The sequence below is a fragment of the Otolemur garnettii genome, unplaced genomic scaffold (assembly GCF_000181295.1).
Source record: "Otolemur garnettii isolate 467f Iridium unplaced genomic scaffold, OtoGar3 scaffold00021, whole genome shotgun sequence".
NCBI lineage: Eukaryota > Metazoa > Chordata > Mammalia > Primates > Galagidae > Otolemur > Otolemur garnettii.
Window position 1 is genome coordinate 7,330,791 of NW_003852416.1, and position 26,638 is coordinate 7,357,428.

At 43.4% G+C, this 26,638-nt stretch overlaps 1 protein-coding gene across 12 annotated transcripts in view; it reads left to right on the forward strand.

Annotated features, from left to right (window-relative positions):
• ABLIM1 (actin binding LIM protein 1) overlaps positions 1-26,638 on the forward strand; it is a 333,243-nt gene that overhangs the window by 277,220 nt on the left and 29,385 nt on the right. For 5 of the 12 annotated variants that reach the window (XM_023511749.1, XM_023511747.1, XM_023511750.1 and 2 more), the window contains 4 exons: positions 9,300-9,387; positions 12,450-12,508; positions 22,187-22,264; positions 22,987-23,142. In XM_023511749.1, the coding sequence (XP_023367517.1) occupies positions 9,300-9,387; positions 12,450-12,508; positions 22,187-22,264; positions 22,987-23,142 (381 nt within the window). The other 7 variants (XM_003787146.3, XM_023511756.1, XM_023511757.1 and 4 more) reach the window with 7 other exon arrangements.

Consider the following 26,638-nt stretch of genomic DNA (forward strand, 5'->3'; position numbering starts at 1 on the left):
ACTTCTATCGCTTCATAAAATTTTGTTGAGGTTTATCTGTCTCGTTTTCTGCATCAGTAGTTCGTCCCTTTCTGTCGCTTAGTCGTGTTTTAGTATTTGAATGTTCACATCTCATTTATTCACCAGTTGACAGCCATTGGATCATTTCCAGTTTCGGGTTTTTAGACGTTCCACTGCTGGAAACCTTCACACGTGAGTCTGTTTGTGGACACGTCATCGTGTCATCTAGTTTGATACTTTAAGAATAGAATTTGTGGGTTGCACAGCACCATGAATTTATATTCCACTTTCTGGAAAACTGTCAAAGAGGTTTCCTAAGGGGCTGTGCCACTTTAAGTTCCTGCCAGCAGTGTAAGAGGGTTCTGCTTTCTCCCCTCCTCCCCAGCACTTGGCCTAATCAGTCTTTTAAATATAGCCATCGTAGTGGGTGTGTGGTGATATTTCATTGCAGTTTTAAGTTGATTTCCCTAATGACTAATGAAGTTGGAAGTATTTTCATGTGCTTATCAGGTATTCATATGCCTTCTTGGGTGAAGTATCTGTTTAAATCTTTTGCCCTGTTTAAAACTGGTTGTTTGGCTTCTTATTAATGAGTTGTGAGAGTTCTTTAGATAATCTGGATACAAATCCTTTTGCAGATATATGATTCGCAGAAATTTCCTTCCAGTCCATGGCAGGTCTTCCCATTTTCTTAATGATGTTCTCTTTTTGAAGAGAAAGGGATTTTAATTTCAATAACATCTCATTTATCAATTTTCCTTTTATGAATCATGCTTAGCTGTTGGTCCAATATCTAAGAAATCTTCAACTAAACCAAGATCACAAGATTTTCTCCTTTCTTGTTTTTGTCTAGAAGTTTTACAGATTTAGCTTTTATATTTAGATCTATAATCCATTTTGACTTAATTTTCGTATATGGTGTGAGGGAGGGGTTTAATTGGCTATGTATATTCAGTTGCCCCAGCATCATTTGTTAGAGATTATCCCTTCCCCATCCAAATTGCCTTGGCACTTTATTGAAAATCGATTGACCATAAATGTGAGGATTTATTTTTCGACTCTGTTTTGTTTCATTGCTCTGTATATTTCTCCCACTACCAATACCATGCTGTCTTGAGTAATACAGCTCTCTACTAAGTTTGGAATCAGATCGTTTAAGTCCTTTGAATTTATCTCATTCTTCTTTTGCAAAAATGCTTTTACTCTTTTATGTCCTTTGCCTTGCCATGGAAATTTAAGGATCAACTTGTCAACTTATACAAAAACTTCTGCTGAGATTTTGGTGGGGCTTGCACTGAATCTATAGGTCAATTTAACGGATGGCGAAGTCCTTTAAAGACGCATGCACTTTCAGATAACATTTATACAGCCCTGTTCCATTGCAAAGACTGCTTTAAAGAAGGGTAAAAGAAGGCAGTGGCTATCCGTGAAAAACCAATATGCATCTACCCTGGGAGGTTGCACTTTTTTATTCTCATTAAAAGAAGGGAGGTGCTACGCAGTCTTCTATATTTTAAGTATGTGGTCAAAGAGAACTGAAGCATGAGAATAATGATTATTTCTCCCTGAACTAGCCTGTTCATCCTCCCTTAGAAAGAAGAGCTGCCGACAAAGCCATGTTTGGAATGGCCGATGAGCTCAGAGGGCTGGCAGCTAGTGAGGTGGTGGTGCTGTCAGATGCTCTCCTCTGTGCAGGTTGGCTTTGCACAGGCTTGTGGAGAGCCCTCTGGGCTTTGTGAAAGTTGCCTGGGCAGACTGATTTATTCACCGTTGTCCCGGGAACAAACTTTTTTTGCAAGGCATACCCTCATTATCATGCCTATTCATGATGGTACATCAGGAAAAAAGCCTCTTGGAACAGGTGAGTGCTCACCTCACAGGTCAAGCCAGTCCACTTGCAGTGGAAACCACTCCCATTTCAGGGAAAAGTGGACGCAAAAAGGCTGAGTCAGGTCCTTTCTGCAGAAGCCTAGCCCAGCAGTGGCGTGATTCTGTCTCTCCCTTCCCACCCATGCACCTGCCAGGTAGGCAGCACATCCTTGTTTCTCCCGTTGGCTTCCTCATCTTCTCATCTGACATCAGGTATGGGGCTTTGGTACCTCCCAGACTGGTGTTTTCCCAGTCCTTGGTGATCTGCATAGACTCACTTGGTGCTTATAAAGTGAAGATGCTGATTTGTGGGCCCTACCTTAGGGCTATTAAGTCCATTTTGAAAAGGCTCCTTGGGTGTTTTTATGCACACCCAAGCTAGAAAACTCTCAACCTCAGCCAGCACACTAAGCTTCAAGTGGTTGCATGTCCTTAGTCTGAAATCACCATCACCCACACCTGTATATGGGGGGAATCTTAGGGACTAGAAAGCAAATTGTTTATTCCTTTGGGGACTTTAAGCACTATCTCTGAATCAAAATGACAAACTTGGACCTTGATAGTCTAACTACTCCTATGGCAATGACTTTATTCAATGATTGTTTCATGTTACACCATTGATATTTCTCAAGAGTCTATGTAAGAAATGGTTATGCTTCCCACCATCAGTGAAATTATTGTAGATGTTTTTCTGTGCTGTAAGAAAGTGTCCTTATATGAGAACTCCTTTGTTGCTTTTAGAAGGCCATTTGATAGGGAGGTTAAACATGTCAGGCTAGCTGGGTTCAAAGTGTCACTCTGTCTTCTGGAAGCACTGGGAGGTTTGAGTGAAACAAGTTAGTTTCCTTCCTTATAGAACAAGACTATAAAATGGCATCTATCTCCAACAGCTTTTGGGCTACAATTCAGTTAAAGTATTTGGGATAAAACCCAGCACAGAAGAAGATCTTACAGAGCTTCAGCCTACAGTGACTTAGGAGTTTAGAATCAGAGAATCTTGCCCCTCTAGTGACAATTGTATGTGGCTGTGTTTTCAGACAGTGAGACCTTTGTCCCATTCCCCCTTTGGCCTCATCTACTAAGAAGCTAACAGCAAAACAAACATGTTTGCCTGAATTTAGAGTCTTTTGATTTTTTTTAGGATGTTTGATCAATTGTTTTTAAGTCATGGCCTTCTCTGGTAAGCACCTGCGAGTCCTTTCTGGACATAAATAGGGTAGAAGTGACAGATGAATGAAGGCTGACCGTCAGGGCCAAGAGAAGCGGAGGAAAGAGAAACCAGTACTCCGGGAGCCGAGCAGGTTATCAGACGAGCAGCCATCTGTCAAAGGATGGATTCTATGACTATAGTTCTCTTTTGGTACTCCCAGAAGCATATTGTAATAGTCTCAGGCTTAGTTAGGGCATCAGAATTCCCCTAGGCCATAGAGTCACTGGTTAACCTCCCTTCTCTGCCACCAAGAATGTCCTTTCTCTTTGCAAATTGCTTTTCTGCTAGCAGTGCTATGGGAGTCTGTAGACGTATGAATTGCGTATGAATTTTACACAGAAACAAAATTTTACAACTAGATGGGTTTTAAACAGTCTATCCAGCCCTTCACATTTTTCAGGTGCGTGTCGTGGGCTTGAAAAGGGTGAGCAGTGACATAAGTGAGGCCCATGGGTAACAAACCAAGGCCTCCATCCTCTGATTCCAAACCCTGTGATGCTTTCCCTGTACCCTTATCCACAAGGAGTTTAGAACTCCTGTCTACTCTTCCAGACAATGGGTTTGGAAAATTGGTGACTTTACTAAATGCTGCTTCTAGGCAGATGTTATTTCCCCAGAATTTTGGCTTGTATGCTCAAGTTTATCTTTCAATTTAGAGAGTAACAAAACAGCAGTGATAACCACAGAGATCCGATTTAATCTATACTATTCAAGGTAAGCAATTTTTAGCACTTTGCATGTATGGGCATAAAACTCAGCTAAATAAGCAGACTGTTGATTGTTCATGGGGTTCAGTGCTGGCCAGAAGGTATCTGTTAACATGTGCGTTTTGGGCTCGGCGCCTATAGCTCAACCAGCTAAGGCGCCAGCCACGTACACCTAAGGTGGCGGGTTCGAATCCCCAGCCCGGACCCGCCAAACAACAATGACGGCTGCAACCAAAAAATAGCCGGGCGCTGTGGCGGGCGCCTGTGGTCCCAGCTACTTGGGAGGCAGAGGCAGGAGACTCGCTTGAGCCCAGGAGTTGGAGGTTGCTGTGAGCTGTAATGCCATGGCACTCTACCCAGGGGGACAGCTTGAGGCTCTGTCTCAAAAAAAAAAAAAATGTGCGTTTTGACTGTGTGGAAAATGAGGAAGTAAAGTTGTAGAGATAGATGGAGAATAGTGATGATAGAGCTCTGGCAGCTCCGGCAGCTCCGGCAGCTCCATCCCTCTGGCCCAGGCATAGGTAGAGTTGCAGTTGTGTGTGCCTGGGGCCAGGAACTGGGTAAACACACCCTCACACAATCCTTTGCCAGGACAAAACCCCTACTGGGCTTTAAAAGTTTTCACCAGTAGCCTCCTGGCTGCAGTAAATAGTGTGCTTACTATCTGTTCCTTATATGGGTGTTATTTAGTCTTCCATTTTGCTCATGATCTGAAATACTTCTTCTTCTTCTAAAAATGACTCCAATTTAAATGATTTTGATTCAGCTACATCTAATTTTTGGTGAGTTTGCATATGACTTCCGGTCTGTGTTCAGCTCTGATTCTTTTCCTGGCCCTGTGCACATGGCTCCTCTGCGAACCATTGTGGGTGCCTGTGTAAGGAGAAATGAAACAGGAGGGGCAGCTCACCCGTGAACACAAGGGGCTCCCTTGTCTTTGAGCACCTGACCTTGGGGCACCTCAGGCCTGCACTGCTGTAAAAACAAAATGACTCTCGAATGGCTTGGTAACTGCCTGTGACTCTGGCTCGCTGGATTTCTTGGACATGTCCAGCATCTCGGGATGAATCAGGTGCACGGGTCAAGACTGATGACGTTGTTTCTTAGCAGTGTTTCTGCTGATGCTTTGTAGAGCTCAGCCCTGGCACGGGGGCTCTTGATGTAGCTTCCGTCTACCTTGCAGTTGATAGAACACAGAAAGTCTCCTGTGCCTGCCTTTGGGAAAGGGTAAGCAGCCCAGAGGCTTTTGCCAGCATCCCAGATCACACTAATGAACCTTCTTTTTGTGAATGGCCCTGGGCAGAGTTGATCTCTGGGCAGAATTCTTATGTCTTTATTCCTGTCATCATCATCATTATTCTCTGCAGTGTGTCACATCATTTTCAAAACGTCACTTCTTTATTCCCCTCAGCATCCCTGAGTGGTAATTACAGCAGTGAAGTACTGGCTGGTTTTTAGCTGTGATACAGGTTAAGCGCACACACTCCAGAGCCAAGCTCCCCTAATTCATATCCTGGACCCACCACTTCTAACTATGTGACTATGAACACTCAACCCCCGCCCCAGGCCTTAGCTTCCTCATTTATACAGTGGGAGTAACAACAATTCCTGCCGCCTTTTTTGATTATTATGATACAAAACTGACTAAATATTTGTGATATGTAAGCAGTAACTGACACAGAATAATCACAATTAAAAGTACTCGTTTTTAGTATTACCCAGCCTTCCCACCTCCATCACCCCTGTCATCACCACCACCATCATCTCCACTTTGAGGGTCCAAGATTTTGTGACCTGCTTGAGACCCCATATCTAGTACAGGATGGGCTGAACGTTCAGCCTAAGTGTCATTATCTCCAAGAGATGGGGACTTTTTTCCTCTTGGTCTTTATTTTCTTTTTCCACAGTAACAAAAAAATACATTGTTGGTGCAAAAGGCTGAGACGAAATAGACAGCTGCAAGGAGAAAGTGGGGCCCGCTGGCCTGAGTTCTTCCCTGACCCTACCTCTCTGCCCAGAGGCAGCCACAGCAAACCAGTCGGTGTGCATTCTTCCCATCTGCTCTCGAAGTGGGGCACACAAATAAAATCGGTATCCATATACATGTGTGGCCTCCCTAACATAAATGATAGTAACAGTGCCTGCTGTGTTGCATTGTTGAAGGTGTTAAGTAATGCTTTTAAAGAACTTACTGTAGGGCAGCACCTGTGGCTTAAAGGAGTAGGGCACTGGCCCCATATGCTGGAGGTAGTGGGTTCAAACCCAGCCCCTGCCCAAAAAAACTGCCAAAAAAAAAGAGAACTTACTGTGATATGCTGGGAACTGGCACCTCATTACTAATGTGGAAGCTGAATATTTGAGAGATTGTCACCTGCACAAGATCCCACAGTAAGGAAACTGGATTTGAATCCAGCGTGGCCACATTTCCGGCCACTACTGTATGTGGCAAAATGCTATCGGCATTATTTTTTGCTTATTTTTTTTTCTTTTAGTAATATTAGTGTATACTTTTTCCATGTAAGTGCATATAAGCTTACTTCATTTTTTTTTTAATGGCTGTGTATGATTCAATGTTTCATTTAAATACTTCCTTTTTGGGGTTGTTTTCTGTTTGTTTTTTGCTGTTATGAGTAACACAGTACTGAATATCTTTAATACTTACACTTTTGGGCACATAAGTGAGAAATTCACTAGGATAGGTTTCTAGAAGTGGAATTGTGATGTGGGACTTTGTACATAGGGAATTTTAATTGATGTTTCCAAGTTGCCTTCAAAAAAGGATTTTGCTCACCGACAGCCTATTTGATAGGAATGCCTATTATTTTTTACATTAGTCTTCTTTCTATCTTTGCCAATTTGATGAAGAAAGTTTTTTTTTTCTAAATTGTATTTCTAATTACTGGTAGGATTGAATGAATTCTTTGTTTTTTAGATCATTTGCATTTTCCATAGAAATTTCCTTTTGCTCATATTGCCACTTATTTTTATTGTAGACACTCTTTATATATTCAGGATAATAATCCTTTGAAATGAATAGAAAGTATTTTCTAAAAATTATTTCTCTTTTACCATTGTTTTCTGTCTAGAAATTTTTATTATTTTTCTTACTTTTTTTTTTTTTTTTTTTGGAGTCAACTTCAGTAGACTACCATGGCATCACAGCTCACAGCAACCTCAAACTCTTGGGCTCAAGAGATCCTCTTGCCTCAGCCTCTCAAGTAGCTGGGACGACGGGTGCCCACCATAACACCCAGCTGTTTTTTAGAGATGGGGTCTCACTCTTGCTCAGGCTGGTCTCAAACTCATGAGCTCAAGCGATCCACCTGCCTCAGCTTCCCAGAGTGCTACGATTACAGGTGTGAGCCACCAGGACTGGGCTATTTTTCTTTATTGTCTATGTCTTGATTTTCCTTGTTTAGGGCAGCCTTCCTACTCCAAGTTTTTAAAAATAGTCACCTATATATTCTTCTAGGACTTCCATCATTTTGTTTCTACTTTTAGCTTTGTAAGCTGTCTGGAATTATTTTTGTATAGCTTATGAGTTAGGGATCTAGATTTATCTTTCTCTAAGTAGAGACCCAGTACCTCACCAACTCATTTGAAACATTACCTTTATCACAAACTAAATTCTCTTGCAGGTCTGGCCAGGCAGCTGGTCCCTCTGATTTAAGTTCTACTCTTACATGTTTTAAAGTATTTTAATTACTGTAGCCTTAGAATAAATTTTTTTTATAGCAAGAGGCAAAAATATTCCCTCAGGGTAGTATTCCCTAGGATGACACTCAGCCCAGGTGTCGTATCTCCAAGAGATGGGGGCTTTGTATTTTTGTGTATTTTTTTCTTCCATGCGAACATAGAGAAGCAGACTATTAAAGTCTGTGAAGGAGACTCCTGGGGGTATTTTGATTGTGAATACATCACTTTAATAAGTTTTATTATTTCCCTGAGACAAGATCCTGCTCTGTCACTCTGAGTAGAGTGCAGCAGCCTCATCACAGCTCCCTGCAACCTCAAACTCCAGGGCTCCAGTGATCCTCCTGCCTTGGCCTCCCAAGTAGCTGGGACCACAGGTGCATGCTGCCATAGTTGGCTACTTTTTCTGTTTTCTGTGGAGATGGGATCTCCCTCTTGCTGAGGCTGGTCTCAAAATCCTAGCCTCAAGTGAGTCTCCTACATTGGCTTCCCAGAGTGAGGGTACAGGTGTGAACTGCCAGGCCCAGCCCCGCTCACATTTGACCCCAGATGTCTTAAAGGCTGAAAGTATTTTGTGTTGATATTTCCTATACTTCTCTTATCATGTTCACTCCCACCCCCAATTCCTGCCCAAAAAAAAAGAAAAAATTTTTTTTAAATAAAAATATCGCCTGGACAAGATCATATCCCCACTTCTGGAATTTTCTGGCACACGTTACTGAAAAGATTTCATTCCTAGCTTCTCATTTAAATAAGTTTTTTTTCCCACTTGATTATCTTGAGGACCTGACCACCATCCCACACTCTAGTTGGGAAGCAGCTCTTACAGTTTCTCCAGGAAAGTGTGAGGAGTGAATCACCCCCTGCCGTCTGAAGTTCATGCAGGTTCAGGTGCAGGATGCAGCCACTTCTCTTTCTCAGCACTGCCTTGTACATGGTCGGCGCAAAAGAGATGTTTTCACAATTGATTGATGAAAAGGACTTAATCACAGAGTTCAATTGATCATTTTATGCTGGTGATGATTTTTTTGCTAGACTGTGAGTGAAAGGATTTTGTTCTTGTCAGGCATGCATTGGGAGCCTGACCCTGATGTGACTGGGCACCTGTCTAGAGAATTGTCCCTGTGTCCAGTGACACTTTGCTTTGGGAAAGTCAACACCTGCTGTGATAGCATCTGTCACATTAGGAATGTGAAATGCCCATGCGGAGCCCCTCAGAAGAATGCCTTCCTCAGAAAACATGGGAACAAGATCGTGATAAGCAGCATAGAAGAGAATTTGGCCTCCCTCTGAGCTAAAAGCAATAGATAATGTATTTTACTATGGTTTTATGATGGTTTTTCTCACCTTGGTGCAAACTTATTATTTTCAGATTGTTTAGCCAAGAAAGCAAGAACCTGCTAAATATAAAGATCATTACTTTGGGGGGTTCATATAAAGCAACATTAGCCTCCAACATAAATTTGAACATTAATGTTTGGGAGGTGGGGTTTCTGGGAGATGGAGGGGACTCATCTCAGGCAGATGGTGTGTAACTGGCAGCTGCCCAGCAAAGCCCAGGTCAAGAGAACCGTGGAAGCCGGAAGCCCTGAGAGGCAGCCTCACCCAGCGGGGAGGACGAGCTGGTCGTCCAGTCCCTTCCAGTTCCAACGAGGTCGGATTTAGCTTCTAGTGCTGCTGGCTTAGGAAGTTAGGTCGATTGAACAATTGTGTTTCCTTTTCCAAAGTCTTCTCTTTTCTTCTAAATCCCCAAGCCCTGGAGAGTGTCTGAGAGCCATGACGAGGAGCAGACCAAATGTCCCCTACCTTTTCTCTTGCAGGCAGGTGACAAACATTACCACCCCAGCTGTGCACGATGCAGCAGGTGCAACCAGATGTTCACAGAAGGAGAGGAAATGTATCTTCAAGGTAAGGGATACTGAGAACTCTAGTTTTCCCTACTCAGAAAAAGAAAATCTTGCTGTTTGATGGACTGTTTTTAAAGGAGGCATTTTATTCGCTGTGAGGCTACCCAAATCCAACATGAATGTGGCCAAAAGTTACCTCATCAGTTACTGTGAATCAGCTGAGCAATTGACGTGCTGGCAGGGAGCCCCCGAGGCTGTTAACAAATGAACTCGGGGTTGCCCCTTCCTTACAACAAACAGGACTGGACCTTGATACCGCGCTGTGAAGGAAGAGTGCAATCGATCAGCAATATGTCCTCTCCGCCTCTCCCTGGGAATGTGCTTGGGAAGCAAAAGATTAATAGAGAGAAAGCGTTTCTAGAAATATTACTTATCTGACAGCTACTTTGTCCTCCTTTCACTGTCCTGTGAGAAGGATTTGTGTGTGTGAGCGGCCTCCCAGGTTGCTGTTCTGTGGGCATTCAAGAAGATAATCGCAGACTTGGTGAATTACATCACAGACGTATTTCATCCCACTAAGATGACACACCTCTCCTGTTAAGGGGGCGAGACGGAGACAGAATGAGAGCTAACACAGGAGAACACGTCCAGGGTCCCTGAAAGAGAATCCAAGAAGTTGGTGATGACAGGGAAGTACTCATTGTATCAGAGAGCCGTCAGATTTATTTTAATTGAAAATAATTTTGAGAAACTTTCCCACCCTAAAACTATGATCAGTTTTTATTGCCTCTCAAATTCCAAAGCTTCTCAGAAAGGCTTTAGGAGAGGATTCTCTTCTAGTCAAATGGTACCATCTGTGCAAGCATTTTACTATTTTTAGCTGGAAAGAGACTCATTAATCAGACAAGTTTTAGCTGTAAAATTAGTAAGAGCTGTAGAGCTGCTGTGGCTTTCTGGCTTTGGTAATTACTAGGTCTCCAGCGCTTTCACGAGTCATCTCTTTATTTCTGTTTACACATAATGCTATGTGTATTTTTAATTAATGGTTTGCTTGGCTCTCTCAATATTTTTTGTCCATTAAAAAAAGTCTATAGAAATGATGCCTGAGTATTAAAGTAAATACGGCCTGGGTTGCTGTCCCCTACAAACATCTAGCTAGACAAGAAACTGACAACCCAGACTTCCTTTTAGCTTTAGAATAATCGCTCTGAAAAACTGTCATTAGAAACATCGTTGTATTTTGAAGGACCCTGTGAAGGCAAGTGACAGGCGCCCCCCTCTGTGGTCTCACTCCAGCGTTCTGTGACACATTTTCCCAAGAAAAGGCTGTCCATGTGCAGAGGCAATAGACGGATGTCACTTTGCATTTTTCAGCACAAAGCAGACTGAGGCTTCATTTGGTCTCTAGGCTTTGCATTAGATTTGAGTGTGTCAATTAGAGTACTCAAAAAGCAAAGACACAGGGGTGCAGGCCAACCCTGCCTCTGCAGAGAACAGGGGCAAAGGCTCAAGGCGCCATCCTGCAGGTCCGAAGCGGCAACGCAGGCTGAAGGGAGAGGGTGGCACAAAGACAGCGTGTGCACACCACAAGTAGACAACTATCTGTTAAGGCTGCGTTCGGAATCCAGGGATCATTCTAAACCTTCTGCAGTCATGCTCTGGTACCCTTCGCCTCCCTTATTGGCACATGTTTGAAGAATGAGCATTTTCATCTTCCTCACCATCTGATGTCCTGTCCGAGTCACATTCCTTGTGTGTCTGACCTCCAGAGAACAATGTTGCCATTGTGTGCAGACCCGGGGTTCTGGCCAGTGACTCCTCCTGAGAACCTTCCTCGCGATTGCCTCCCCGGGGCCTGACCCCTGTGCTCTCCACGCTCAGAGGATTTCCTATGCTTTGTACTCAGCCTTTGAGCCAGTGTTAGTGCTAAAGGGGCCTGTACATCTGTCTGCTTTTTGTTTGTTTTTCTTTTCCTTTTGTTTTTTTTTTTTCCGGGGGAGGGGGTGGCCTGGGTTAAATAAGATGAAAATGATTGTTCAATAGGAATGAAAATATCTTTCTGATGTAAAAGCATTTTTTCCTGGCATTAATTTTATCATAGCTCTGTGGTATAAAGTCATTCATGAGCTATTTTAAGTTGGTGACTTTTTGAGTACACAGAGATAAAGATTTTAAATCATGCAATGCAGATAAGTCTGAATCTGCTACAGATCTTATATTTATGTAAGGTATGTAATTTGCCCACTGCTTTCAATATAGTAACTTTATTTGCTTTAGTCTTTTTAACTATTTGTTTAAATTCTGCCCATCTCCACATTTGAACATGGACAGGGGGCTTATATATCATCCTTACCCATAATCATTTACATGACGTATGAGAGCAGGCATTGGATTCTTAGAAGATAAGAACTTCTATTAGAGATAGTGTTTTGCTTAATTCCATGATGCTGGTACCATTGTGAAGGTGCCCCATAGTCCAAGAAACAGAGATAATCTTAAAAAGTGAAGCTTTTCACCCGGGAAGAGAAAATAACCCTATGTACTTACTTTACTAGTTTCAAAGTAAAGACTTTTTTTAAAAAATTAAAGGTTGAAATCTAAAGGAAACATTTGTATTTATAACATAATTTTCAACCTTCCTACCAGTTGGCTTAATTTCTTATTTAGGTATAGGTAACTGTGTATAATTGGGTCTATGAAAAATTCAAGCAAGTTTTGCTTCTGGATATGGACTAACTGGCTTGACTATTTGGCTCAACAAAATTGCTTGTTTTGATATTATATAAACAGGACTTACATTTCTGAAGATAAATGCAGCTCTGGAGTAAGCACTTAGACCTTACCTTTAAAGAATAATAATATGGTTTAAAAGTACAAAGAGCCAGTCAAGAATTAAACATCTCTTGCACTAAAACACTTCTGCCCAGTGAGTGATCTCTGTGGTCTGGAATGATGACCTTTATAACACAAGCTCAGGCCTGAGTTTGAAGTTGTTTGATTTCAGGCTCGTGGTTTACGGGGCCTGGGGCTCTAACACTCCTGTGACGGGAAGATGAGCCCTTCTCAGAAGTTCTGTCTAACAAGACTTTGTACCTTTCCTTTACTCTAACTTGTGTCTTTCAGGTTCCACCGTCTGGCACCCCAACTGTAAGCAATCTACGAAGACAGAGGAAAAGCTGCGGGTAAGGAAGCAATTAGAGCTGCGATGTCAGGTGCATTTTTAGGCAATCTGCTTCCTGGTCACTGACTCTTGGTGCTAGGGTATGGGTGCAATGGCCTTTTACTGACTTGTTCCCCCTATAGCAAACCAATTCCAAAGGCCATTTTGTTAGGGAGGGAAGTTCCCTCTTACCTTAAATTTATCATTGAGGTTTTTGTTCCAAATGCTTATGCTAGACAAAGTAAGCCTTGCCTCACCAGTCAGCTTCTTAGGAAAGCGTTCAAGGGAAAAGTCAAAATATACAGATGGGAAAAAAATGATTCATACAAGTTCTAAGTGCAACATCTGGTGACCTTCTTGCCAGACTTTTTTTTGTACTTAAGCTGTAATGTACCACTCCAACCCAAACTCTGCTTCCATTGCTCAGCTCTTGGTATAATTTACTGATTTCTAAGTCCAAATTGACCTTGGGAGAAATAATGATGAGCCCAGGCGTGTTAATTAATCTCAGAACACCTCTGGATGGCAGCATTTCATCTGTTTCAGAAGCAAAGAACTGAACACAGTCACAAAGTCACGATCATAATCCATATCCTATTTAGATGCCCCCAGTGAAGTATTTTTCAGTGTGATAGTCGGACTAAATGAGTCCCGGTCCCTCAGGTTACCTAACTTACTGGTACGTGTGGAAAAACTGGAGTTTGGCTTCATTCCACTTGCCGTCTCAAGGAAAATGGCCTAGATTTACTTTGGAGGCCAGACTCTAGTGCACAGTATAACTTCTCCCTGCTCTGCTATTATCAGGACCAGGGGCTGCAGAAATTATCCTCTGCAGCAGCGCAGCCAGTTCATGGGTGGGAGGTCACATGCGACTTGTCAGGGGATGACTTAGCTTCAGAGTAATGGCTCCAGCGAGACCCAGTCGTTCTGGGTTAGACCCTTTGCCTGCCACCTTAGGAATAACAGTTCTTATTCTCTAATGCCTTTTCTTTATTCTCTTCAATGACACACATGTACAAAAGCTTTATTTTTCCTCTTCAACTGACATTAATAAATCAGATGGAGACAAGTCACCATTGGGATGTTTGAGAAACTCGTCCCTTGCCTGTGACTTTTTTTTTTTTTTGGGGGGTTTTTTTTTTTTTTTGGCCCAGGTTGGGTTTGAACGTGCCACCTCTGGCATACGGGACTGGTGTCTTACTCCTTTGAGCCACAGGCACCGCCCCCTTCCCTGTGACTTTGAACCAAAGTCGTTCTCTTAGAATCCATGATTAATATGAAGCCTACTTTAAGTGGAGAAAGAAACCACTTTTTCTTCAAATAACTGGATAAGAACAGCTGGAGAGGAATTCCTCTGTGCATGTTAGGACGGTTCCGCTCTCTATTTCAGACATGAGGCTTCAGCGGGAGCCCGGGGGCCACCACACACAGGGGCAGTCGCCCAGCCCTGTGCACTACACTGTAGAATTTTTGAGGAACCATAAATGCTTTGGAAATTAGTTATCTTTATAAAATACAAGAATATTAAAGATCGTTCTATTGTCACGTTTATCATATAAATGTAAAATTCACAACATGCCTTGGGGCTGCTGCCAGAAACCACCCAAGTGGCTAATGGTTTGCACTATCTTTATAGTGTCGTTTTAGGTTTTTTGTTTTGTTTTGTTTTTAAATAACCATTTTTCCTTCACCCCTGATAAAGTATTTTGGGAGGGGAAGAGAGGGATGCTGATGAGGCCAGACTGAAAGGAATGTGTCTTTTCCCTCTTAGGATTGCTTGAGTTTGCAGACTGTGTCACTAACATGATAAAAAAAAATTTTTTTTTCTTTATCACATCTTGAGGGAAAACTCTCTAGATAAGCTTATGAAAACAACTAGTAAAATACTTCCACCCGTTCTGACCAAGAGGAGCTATTGTTTTCTTCCTTTAGTAAGCTTTCCGGAGAGTCCCAAAGCTTTTCTCCTACACTTAGCTTTTGCTCTTGGGAAGTGGGGTCAGCCTCCGGGACTTGGGAAGCCAGGAGTGTGCAGGGCAAGAGGTACGAGTGCCCAAAGTTGGGGTTCACGCTGACGTCAATGGGGCTTAGGGGAGAATAGGTTTTGAGTAGAGAAATAAATCTTGTGCTCTCTTAAGGGTGTGTCTACACATCACAAATCTTGAGCCAAGATTTCCGTGCCTCTCCTGGCATGTCCCATTAGTACAGTTTCCATAGCAAAGTGAAAATGTTTTAAGGATCTTTCAGCCGCCCCAGTGAGTAATCCACATTGTTTATATTTAAAAACTCACGAGGCGTTTGTAACAACAGATTTTTAAGAATGTCTCTCATTTGGCTTCAGTGGCTTCTTACCCTTCATATATTGTAAGAATGTCTATGCCAAAATAAATAGAAATTGAAGGGGATTGGAACTTCGATAAATTCATTGTAATATAAAGACCAATTAATATGCTTTTAGATGTGGACTGAACGAAAATAATATCATTTAATGTTTACTATCAAGTTATGTTTTTCCCTAAGATTTTTTTAAATAGTATTTCTGAATTGAGAATATTTCTTTGTTCATTCTCCTTTTTCTCATGTTTCATGGCAGCTGCCAAAACCTCACCGATCTTCATCCGATTTCTTTTATCCCAAAAGTCTGATCCGACGCACGGGACGATCTCCTTCCCTGCAGGTTGGCACTGTGTCCGGGCGGGGCTCAGAGCCACTGTCTGGGGCCAGTTCTGTCGCTTTGCCCTGGGGCTGCCCTTCTCACATAACCTCTCCAGCTCCTGCAGAAGGCAATGCTTTTCTCACCCCACGAGTGCACCTCACATTCTGACTCTGGCTTTCTCCTCTGGTCAATGTTTTCACGCAGAGCAGCAGCTAAAGCGTTGCCTTTATTAAAGCAAGCACATCAGAAGCTGCTCTGGGGGTTCTGTTGCCACATTTGTTTGGTGAACAAATACCTGCCAAGTGCCCAGGTATAGTTCATGGGCTGGATATAGCTGGATATAGCTGGGCTGGATGCTGCAGATTTAGCCTGGTAGGAAAGAAAAGATGGATATACACGTAATTAGGAGGTGACGCAGAAACATATCACTGGATATGCATCGCATAGGCCACATTCTTGGGAATATCAGATGAGGGAAAGGTCTCATGGGGCACTTGCTAGGAGAAGTGGTCCTTAACAGGAGAAGCGTGCTGCTGTAAAGCAGTGCTTGGGGAGGGAGGAGTTGGCCCACAGAAAGCAGTGAAGTGGGAAAGAAAGCAACTGAGGGCAGAGGCTGGGGATGGACATACAATCTCAGGTGCTCCCCCATGAGGATTTCTGCCAGCTGGCTCATCTCATTCCCATTTTACAGATGGGGAGACTGAGACCCAGCAGAGTTAAGTACCTTCTCCAGGTTTATCCTACTGGTAAGTGGAAGAGCGAGAATTAGAACCAGGCTCCCAGGAGCCCATAGCTCATGTCTCCACCGCAGTGGGGTGGAGCAAGAACAACAGGGGAGACAGGAGGAGGAGGATGTTAGATAGTGGCTCAGCTGTTGTAGGGAGAAAGCCGCCCCACCTGCCAGGGCCAGGACTAGCCAGGCAGGAGATGATACTCTGCACACAGCCTTGACCTTCTTCAGGGGCCTCTGGGAATTAGTGGAAACCTTGGCCCGGTAAACTAGAAGTGACCTTCCACAGTCCCATGCTGGCCCAGATGAAACCCATCCCACCACCTGCGGACAATTCAGGATCACGCTGCAGCGCTTTAACCGGGGCCACACGTTTTTACTGTGCCTGTCAGAACTGTACTAAGGAGGAGGAGAGTTGGCTTTCTATCTATTTTTATTAAAACTTTACCTTCTTTCTTAATGATAAAAATGTTTAAAAACCCAGAAGCCTAGAATTTTGAGCCAAGAGAGAAACCTTTTAGAGGTCACCCCCCCCCCCATTTCTTCCTCTATTGAATGAAGACAGACCAAGCAGCACACCCGAGGCTGTGCAGGCCGTAAATAGCAAGACAGCCCCAGACGGGGATGCTCTGGCTCCCAGCCTCAGGCCCCTCCTTGGGGCTGTGCTCCTGTGACATGATGTATAATAATATTTGTCACATAATCTTCAATCTCTTTGAAAGCTTCGGCTCCAGTGGCCATGTTTCCACACACAGTGAAATCAGCCTCATTAACCCAGAGGAGCAGCTGAAGATTCCCCCCCACCCCCCACCCCCGACAAAGGAGGATGGCTCAGAATTAGGGCCTCTGCTTGGCGAGAAGTTACTTTTTCAATAGTTTTTTGTTGTTGTTCTTTTTCCCAGTAGCATATACTTAACCCAGATAGTGTTGTATTTTGTTACCCTAAGGCTATACCCAAGTGATGGCTTTTTACGACTGAGAGAAAAATACTGTTCCCAAATGTGAAGCTTTTTGGTTTGTTCCATATCCTCAAGTTTAAGAGATTTGTCAGGGGTGGGGAAGAAATCTGTTTTTAATAACTTCTCTCCTCCTCTTCTGTTGTACCAGAGGGACATCTGATTCCCATCACCCAGCTGTAAATATCAATGAAGTCAACTCGAGCCCCATCACAGAAAGTTGTAAACGGCTTGGGACCTGGCAGGGTCTCACCTCACCCACAGGCGGGTGAGGAGGACTCACCAGAACCTTGAGGAAGCCGGAAAACTCCAAGCGGTGCAGTCCTCAAGGCACAGATACTGTGATCTATTAAGTACTTTGACCTACACGGCAGTTCATTTCCACCACATAAAATTAAACACCCCTAGTTATTAGATAAACCACCTCAACTCCTCGTGGGAATATTCAGTACACGGTGCCCCAGAAATAAGTCCTGGTTTTGCTATGGAGGAAAGTCAGATTTACAGCAGGAAAGTCATTTCATTATTTGTGTTGGGTAATCGCTCCATCTTTTCCCTCTCACCTGAATTATAGGTAAAGGAAAATGATGAAAATTTAGAATTACCTAAGAAAAACATACTCTGGTTTCGTATAAATGGCCACTTCTGTCTCCAGTTAAAACTCAGTACTTCGTGGGTGTGATTCCGCATAGACAAAGCCGTGGTATTCCCAGGACCAAGGCTGGCTCTTCCGTGGGTCATGTGCTTTCATTCTAAAAAGGAGGTCCTCAACTGTATCTTTGGAAGCTAAAGCATGAATTGACTGACCTATAGGATGGGCATGAGATTTTTTGCCTTGAAACTAACGTTCACCTATTATAATGAATGCACTTGCAAATCTAAACTATACAGAACAGACACCACGTGTGTACTTTTTTTAAAGGAGCTAATCAGAGGCCTTGGGTAGAGCAGTGAGCCATGCCGTGGTGGGGTCGGGTTCCACTCACGTCACTACAGGGCTCCCTGCTTATCGCCAGCTTTCACTTCCTTCTGCGATCTTACCCTCTTCAGTGTGTCCCTGCAATTCCCGAGTCAGTCAGACGTCGAGGTGTTCAGATTTATACAGGAAAGATGGTCTCGTAAAGGCTCATGGCGTTTGTGAAGCCATCTCCAGAGAAGGGGTGTGTGTGTGCTCACTTCCTGCCTCCTCTCCAAACACAAATCCTTTTTCTTCCAAAGGAGTTGACTTCACCCTTTCTTTACTGAGCAAATGGATATTCGGTATGTGCAGATTTTAATAGTATTCCTTCTCCTGCAGCTATTATCACCACCTTGTCTAGTGAACTTCAACAAAAACCCAAGGCAGGTACTGTCCCCGTCAGCAGTACTTAGTGTAAGGTGTGGGTCTATCAGTAGTTGTCCCATAGACGTTCCTAAGATCGTTCCGATCCGGTTGCCCGCCGCTGCCCGTAGTCTGTCTCTCCTTAGAGCATGCTTTGGATACGTGCAGACTAGATGGGTGTAGCTGTTGCATCGCTGCTCCTGCTCAATCCTGGCGGGGTCTGGGGGGGACAGGGAGGGAGGCCCCAGAGTGCTATGCAGCACTCCCCTCTCGGGGGCCGTGGGCTTGGTGGCCTGTGATTGAAAGCAAATGGAAAATGTCGTTTGTCCATTTACAACACAAACAGAGCCCTGGTCAGTGTTTTTAATGGTCCGTGTTTGAAGAAGGATGAACACTGGTGTGGAAACATAAAAGGATTTCTTCAAGTGATTTTCATTGTGTGATTGTGCCTTCTGCATGGTTGGAAAGATGGACAAAGCCAAAGCACGGGGGAGAACCAGCTGAGGGTCGTGAGGGGTCTTTAAAGGGGATTTCATGCAGAATACAAAAAGATGCTTTTTTTCCAAGCATCTAGCTACTTATTAGGGATTAAATACCACTTTTTCTTGTTGAAATGAACTGCTAGTCTTCTGCTGAGGCCTCTCGTTGTTAATTTTTTTTTTAAACAAAACCGTATTGAAATCAAAAGTGAATACACAAAGATGCAGTGACTGAACCACTCTCTATGAGAGTTGGAGCAAAGACAGCCAGGTACAACTAGAGCAGTGGTGCTCAACCTTCCTAATGCCGAAACCCTTTAATACAGTGCCTGTGGGTCGTGACCCTCGGGTTGAGAATCGCTGAACTAGAGGGTTCTCATTGAAGGCTCCTTTGTTCTCTCAGCCAAAATCAGGACTAAACTATTTGCCTAATCTTATTGACAGAATTCTTTGAGAGAATACACCCTTTATGATCCTTTATCACTTTGTCTTCTCCATACTTCCCTACCACACCCCTTTTCTTTCTTGTTATATAGTTAATATATATTTGCCAATGATGGCATCCAAAAAAAAAAAAAGACTTGACCTTTGGGGATAAATATTTGAAACTGTCCTCATTTATAATGTACATGAGAGAGTGACTCTGCTTATCATAATTCTCACAGAGAATTCCAGAAGCAAGACTGCTGACTTGTCTAGTTATTAAACTCAGTTCGTAATTACTGGGTCACTGTTACCTTGAACATCTGAGTGGGTTGAGATGGTAATGTAGGTTAAATAATGACACGCAAGGATCATCGGTAGAAATGTGGATCGTCTGTTAAGACCTTGTTCCAGCCTCACAAGATACTGCTGGAGTTGGGTTGATGGTAGAGAAGAAGCAGTCGGTGGGATTTGAAAGCAGGATAGGATGTCAGTAAGTCAGGGCTTTCAAGGTTGACATGAGTTTCAGCCCCAGTGGATATGGTTAGAGGACAGCTCTGCACCTTTGGAAGATGCCTTAGCCAGAACAGCAAATTATATATTCATTAAATAAAAATAAGAGCTGGAAAAATAAAGGGAGTCTTAATAATAAACAAGGTGTTAATTTGAAATTCAGTATGTCTAGAATTCTAGATGTTTAGAATTGAAATGTAAAACTCTAAATATTTAGCATTAAAACTCAAAAGATAACTTGTTCAGTTTTAAAAAAGTAATTTTATGATGTTTATAAAGGGTGAGGCCTCTAACCTCCACCAGTTGAGCAAAGACATTTTGAGAGACATTAGGGATTGTGGCAAAAAACAGACAATCTATGTGTCACTGAAGCCTTGAACATAGTTTGAGAGGCAGCAAATCAGGGACTGTCCTAGCAGATAAGACAGGCCTGTGCAAGGTCATTGTCATTGGCACCAGAAAGCCAGGAAGTCACTGTCTCCAAGAAGATTCAGAATCTCTCCATAGAGTTCTCAAGGGGAGGAAGGGTATTTGTCAACTCCTGGCAGGAAAGCTGCCCCATATACTGTGACAAATTACTTACCATCTCTGAGTTCCGATGGGAAAGAGTCCAAGTGTGGTAGGTGGAGCGCGCTCCAGGGAGGCTGGGGTGCATAATCTCTCATGAAACGCGAAACAGAGGCAGGACCAACCTTCCACATAGGAAGTGGCCAGTAAATGCCAGCTGCTAGGGAGATTCTTGCCACTGAGATTTCATTTGACACTGAATTTGGCACATGCTAGATCCTGACCACCTAAAGCTAAAGAACTACCTGTAGTTAATGATTATCCCGCAAAGACGGATGGAGGTCCAGCTTTCTGTGAGGTGGCATCTCTGTGGAAAGGAGGGCTGCGTTTTGGTTTCTCTACTTCTATCTTTTGATTAGGAAATGGATGTAGAAACTGAACATGTTTCGAGTGATGTTATGTGAACTGTTTCTTCATCAGCACACTCAGACATGGCATTCTCTCATACTGAGATACATCCGCAACTGGCCTAACTCTAGAAAGAAAGCCCTTGTCTGTGCAGATCAGGAAGGGAGGCCCAGGGCGGTGAGCCGGGTGCACCTCCACCTGGGTGCTGTCTTCCCCCCACATACCCCTCAGAGGCCCCAGAGACATCATCCAGGACTGATCAATCACAGTCCTCCAGTGGCTTCTTACTTTCAGAGTGAGGCTCACCACTGAGGGACTGGAACTGGCCGGCATGTTGGCCTTCATTGTTCAGGTGTGAATTATTTGGTGCTGCGACACCCTAGTCTTCCCGAGTCCTTTTGTCTCAGTTGCACCCGTATTCAAGGTGTTAAATATCAGTAGCAATAGTACAGAAGCGGAAAAAGTCTTATTCCTGCCATAGAACTATAAATTATCCTCTGCAGGAAATACCTGCAACAGAGGGGGCAGAAGTGTTCTGAGGCTAGGCCTTTGGTGGTCTCTGTAGAGCTTTCCAGAATATGCTAAACAAAGGGCGGAGGCGGTTGATGCTGGTTCATGTGTTTCCCTCCCTTACTCACCACTTACTCTCCACATCTCCACGTATGGATCACAAAGTCCAGTTTCTTTCATCTTTCCCGAGGCCAGTCACCAGCCTTCCTTACCTCACTGACTCTTTGTGGTTAGGCCCAAATCACTCACTTAACCTGCACCAAATGTCCACAGGCTCAGTGTCTGCTCCCCAGGGGTGAACTCGAGCTCATCCCTTCAACCAGGATTTATGTCTTTTACATACCTGTGCAAAGCTTTGGGTCTACACAGCGGTAACAAGAAATAGTGATGAACTTGATGAGGGCAGAGAACATGACTAAAGTGCATGAGAGCAAGAGGCTGCAAGGAAACCAGTAAATGTCTAATTATAAGTTGTAGTCAGGAAGGAAAAAATGAGAATGACAGGGAAGGGGACCAACTCTGGATTAGAATCAGGGCGGGCCTCTCTGAGGAGGTGATATTTATGCCAAGAATTAAGGGGGAAAATCAAGAACCAGCCAAGTAAAAATGGGAGTGAGCACCCTTCAGGCAGAGACATGGAGGATAAGAAGTGTGAGGCGGGATTCCTCACGTGCCATGTGGTGTGGGTGGTGATGGGCAGTAAGTGACAAGGTGAGACAGAAAGGCAGGGACAAGATCCCAAGCCCCTGGGAGTCATGATTTCATGACTCTGAAGCCAAAAGCAGGATAGTGACAAGCCAAATTATGTTCTTAAAAGATCTCTGTAGCCACTGGGTACCAAGTGGATGTGAGGAAGTCCACAAGGGAGGCCAGGCAGTAACCTAGATGAGCAGAGGGGCTGGCGGGGCTGGGCTGGGGCAGTGGAGATGGAGAGCCAGATGGCCTTGAGGTGTATGGGAAGGTAGGACGAAAAGTTCTCATGGGGAACAGGAAGAGAGAGGGACCAGTACATTTTCAAAGCAGGATAGCACAGCTAGTTCTCACTTGCTGTTCCTTCTAAGTTGTATTTCCCTTTATTGACAAAGATCACAAATCTTTTGTTATTAACTAGCTTAGTTTTCAGGAAAGCTTAAGGGCCTAGACCAGACTGGATTCTGAAGCCATGCCCTGAAATCTTACAAGTCACAATTTGTTTTACAGCCTACCAGGACTTCCTCCGAGAGTATTTATTCTAGACCAGGCTCCAGTATCCCTGGCTCACCAGGTCATACCATCTATGTAAGTATCTACTCTCAGAAGTGACATTTCTGGGGCAGGTAAGTTTGTAGATTGTAATAGCAGAATGAATAATCCAAACCAGAAGCTGATTATAAATAATTTCTATTTCTGTCATGAGGTCTGATGTTTATACATCAGTCTTCTCAATCATATTTTCCTTCAGGTAATTAAATTTATGTGTGACCATAGGTGGAGTGATCAGATCAAAAGATGCTTTGCACGATACAGTACTAGGATGCAAGTCTGAAACTTTCTTGCCTTTGCATGTAGATATTTGAGGATTGATTGTATATTTTATAATGCTGAGGCTGAGTCTGAGTGCTCTTCAATTCTGCCACAAATATATTTAAATATTTAGTTTATTAAATATGCAGCTCTTGTTTTTGGCTATCTGAGAGAATTATGTGACCATCTGTTTGAGCTTTTTCCTTCTCAGTAATAAATTTAGGAAATTGTCTTTAAGGCTTGCATGTTTCTCTGTTAAATGAATTCTATACACATTTTTCTTTCCCCTAAGCTTTCAGTGACTTTTGTAAAAATCGTGCTTGATGTATTCTATAAATGGACAACTTTCTAGAGAGTAGAACTGTGCTAAGCAAGGTGTTTTAGTTTTTATGTTTAAGGTCTTCATTTTTAAACAAGATAAGAAATAGACTAACCATAGTTTCCCAAAGAAATGAGACTACAGAGTAATTTTTTTTTTTTCTGGTTCACTTTGCCAGGCAAAAGTAGACAATGAAATCTTGGATTACAAGGATTTAGCAGCCATTCCCAAGGTCAAGGCAATTTATGATATTGAACGCCCAGATCTTATCACCTATGAGCACTTCTACACTTCGGGCTACGAGGACAAACAGGAGAGACAAAGCCTTGAGGAGGTAATAAATTCCTGGCGCCTGGAGTTATATGACTATTTACCTTCTCGTCTGTCACGTTTCTAAGAACTACTATTTTGGAGTTCAAGTAAATCAGATGATCTTTTGCCTGCCTACTATTTGCAGATTTTGATGCCAGGTGCTCTGAGTTATTCAGAAGCTCATCTCTGCTCTTAGGGAGGTTATGAGAGGTGGGAGCTCAGACCAACCACACATAAAACAACAGTTGAAGAAGAATAAACACCAGCTTGTTGGGTGGAAGCTGAAGTTGTGTGTGCGTGTGTATGGGGGCGGGGGTGCTCCATGAGCCAGGCACAGGATAAGGAAGGAAGGGTCTTCTGGGCATCTCTGTCTTAAAAGAAGCTGCAACTATATTCACAGGATCAGGAAGAGAAAGAGCACACCCCCATGCATTTTGGTAGCTACAGTTTTCAGCATCTTAAGACAATTATTAATAGAATATTCAAAAAAAGAAAAATAGAACAGGGCAACAAGATAGCACTATGGCATGAACTAGGGTTCTGGGATCGGTACCTGGTCTCAGCCCAGGGTCTCCGCATGCTGATTGTCTGTCTTTGGCCACGTGACAAGCATCTGATCCTGGTTTCCTCACCTGTGAAGCACAGACTAGTGCTAGACTCTGGCTCATCAGGTGTTAGGGTTACATAAATTAATCTGTGTAAAGCAATCAGCAGAGGCCAGATGGTGGGGAAACTCCAGCTCATGGCAGCTTATCCCCCTGTCCCCCTGGGGCTTATTTGTACCCTGCCAGGGCTGTTTCCCTGGCCTGTTCAGCTCGCTCTAATTTTTTCCCCTTTTGTCTGTTAAATTGGAACCCTCTATAGACTGATTTGAATACTCAGAGAGATTCCACCCAACTAGTTGACTGAACTCAGAGGTTCAACCAAGTGAAACGATCTATAGCATTATCCAGTGCTCTGGGGTTGTGAGTGAGTTGAAGAAAAGGCATGAAACTGACAATTCTGTTTAGCTTGTCCTCACATATATAACATTTATTTTATAACTATATATGTTACTCCTTTGTGTTCTTTTATTTATTATTAAATCATTCGTACCTAGATCATAAATACATTTATGCCATCATAAGATTCAATGTGTTAATTGTTTGTACAAATTGGAATGCTTACATCTCACTAAGCAACATAGCCTTCTCCACTTTTACCCAATTACAGGATTAAGACATTTATGCTCTACAGCTGATAGATCCAACTTGTACTTGCAATATGTTCCATAGGTGTGATGCCCCTACCGACCCTCCCTCTATCATCCCCCACTTCCCTTCCCCTCTCCCTCCCCTTCCTTCCTTCATCCTTAGGCTATAGTTGTGTTATATTTTTCACATGCATGTGTGAGTGATTGTAAATTGGTTTCACAGTAGTACTGAGTGTAGTTCGCCATTGAAACAATCCACTGGGCTGAAAGTGACATCCGTTTTTATATAGTGCCACCTAGTGGTTGCCTGGCTGTAGCTGCATCTGTGGCCTCATGCAGGTGGATGGGCTGGGGTTGTTCGGTGCCAGTGAACGGGAGAGTTTCATAGGGCATAAAGGGCAGGGGGAGGTTCCTCAGCAAAGCCCATAGGGGCTAGTCTCAGAGCAAGTGGATGAGAATTCACTAAAATTAAGTCATACAAACGTGTGACTGGATATGAGGGGTTTTTAATGGGTGTTGATAGAGGCATGTATGTCTGTGTGTACTTCTTAGCAGAACTATCTTGGGCAGCCAAAGGGCTAAAGAGCTTGGACATTAAGGTGAAAATTTCTACATTTAAAACCAGACTCTGATATTTACCAACTGTACCCAACTTTGGGGAAATGACATACCTCAATGTCATTTGTGTAAACTCAAGACGGAGACCAATAACACCTACCTTAGAGGTTTTCTCTAAGCATTAGTTGATATATTTGAGTTAGAAGAGTCTGTGGTGCTCATCAAAAATGCTAGAAGCTCCCATGATCGGCACTATTACTGTCGTAACCTGGCGTGATGTCCTGTGGTTTTCTCTATGCATAGAAAAAAAAAATGTGGACCAGAAATCAGGTGTATTTGTGAACTTTTCCCCAATACAGGGATTTTGCAACTGAGAAAACTTTACAAACTAGTCTGTTATTTGTACCATTGGTTTTTAACACTTCTTTTTTGGAATCCACATACATATTGGCATAGTTGAAGTGCTATAGGAGTGAACTTGAAATTCTGTGTAGCCACTCCTGCCTCCAGAGCCCTGCTGTCAGCACAGGGGCAGACCTGGACCCTGCCCCAAGGAGCCCAGCCTTGCCAAACTGAGACAAAGGAGACAGGCAGTAGCTATAGATGAGACCAGGGGCTTGGGGAGGTTTGCAATGGTAGGGAGTCTGCCAGCTTATTATACACATGGGGGGGAAGACAAATTCTAAAACTGAGAAATGCACCCTTGGCTGTGTTCTCCAGACTGCTCTGTTTTCATTTAATGTCTTTTTGCAACCTTTTTGCATTTTAATTGTAAATATTTCACTTATTCAGAAGATATTAAGTGAGCATCTAACCTGTTCTAGGAGCTGCTCTCATCACTGGGCATACGTAGTTGTGAGTGAACAGAACCCTTGCCCCCTGGGAACTTGTGGTGCCGTGTGGGAGATAGTAAACAGACAGACGTGTAACGTAGTTTTACAGAGCCATGAGGGAGCCATGAGGGAGAATGAAACAGAATAAGGAGAAAGCACCTCAGGGGCTGGGTTTCTCCTTTAAGCAGGAGAGTCATGAAGGTGCTACATGATAAGGAGTTTGAGCAGAGACCTCACTGCACATGGGGAGTGAGCCCTGCAGGTGTCCAGGTGAAGAGCTCTGGTGGCAGATGAGGCAGCAAGTGCAAAGGCCCTGGGGTGAGAGAGGACTTGGCCTGTTGATGGCCCCAGGGAAGCCTGTGTTCCTAGAAGGGTGGAAGCCAGTGGGGGATGTTGGTGAGGCAGCAAGGACAGGATGCCACATGCCTTGTTATCACAGTCCTCTTCACAGTGAGTGCTGTGGTTATAATTTAGTTAACAACCATGTTCACAAAAGCCTACATGTCAGTAAATACTGTAATTCATTGGAGTAAAAGATTCATAGTGTGAATATACAGTTTGAGCCGGGCGTGGTAGCTCACGCCTGTAATCCCAGCACTTGGAAGGCTGAGACAGGTGGATTGCTTGAGCTCATAAGTTCAAGACCAGCCTGAACAAGAGTGAGATCCCATCTCGAAAAAATAGCTGGGCATTGTGGCAGGTGCCTGTAGTCCCAGCTACCTGCAAGGCTGAGGCAAGAGAATCACTTAAGCCCAAGAGTTTGAGGTTGCTGTGAGCTGTGACACCATGACACTCTACCCAAGGCAACAAAATGAAACTCGGTCTCAAAAAAAAAAAAAAGAATATACAGTTTGTCTAGCTTAATCACTTAATTCACACATATCACAAAGTATCACAGCATTCCTATTAAAACATGATTCTTTTTTTTTTTTTTT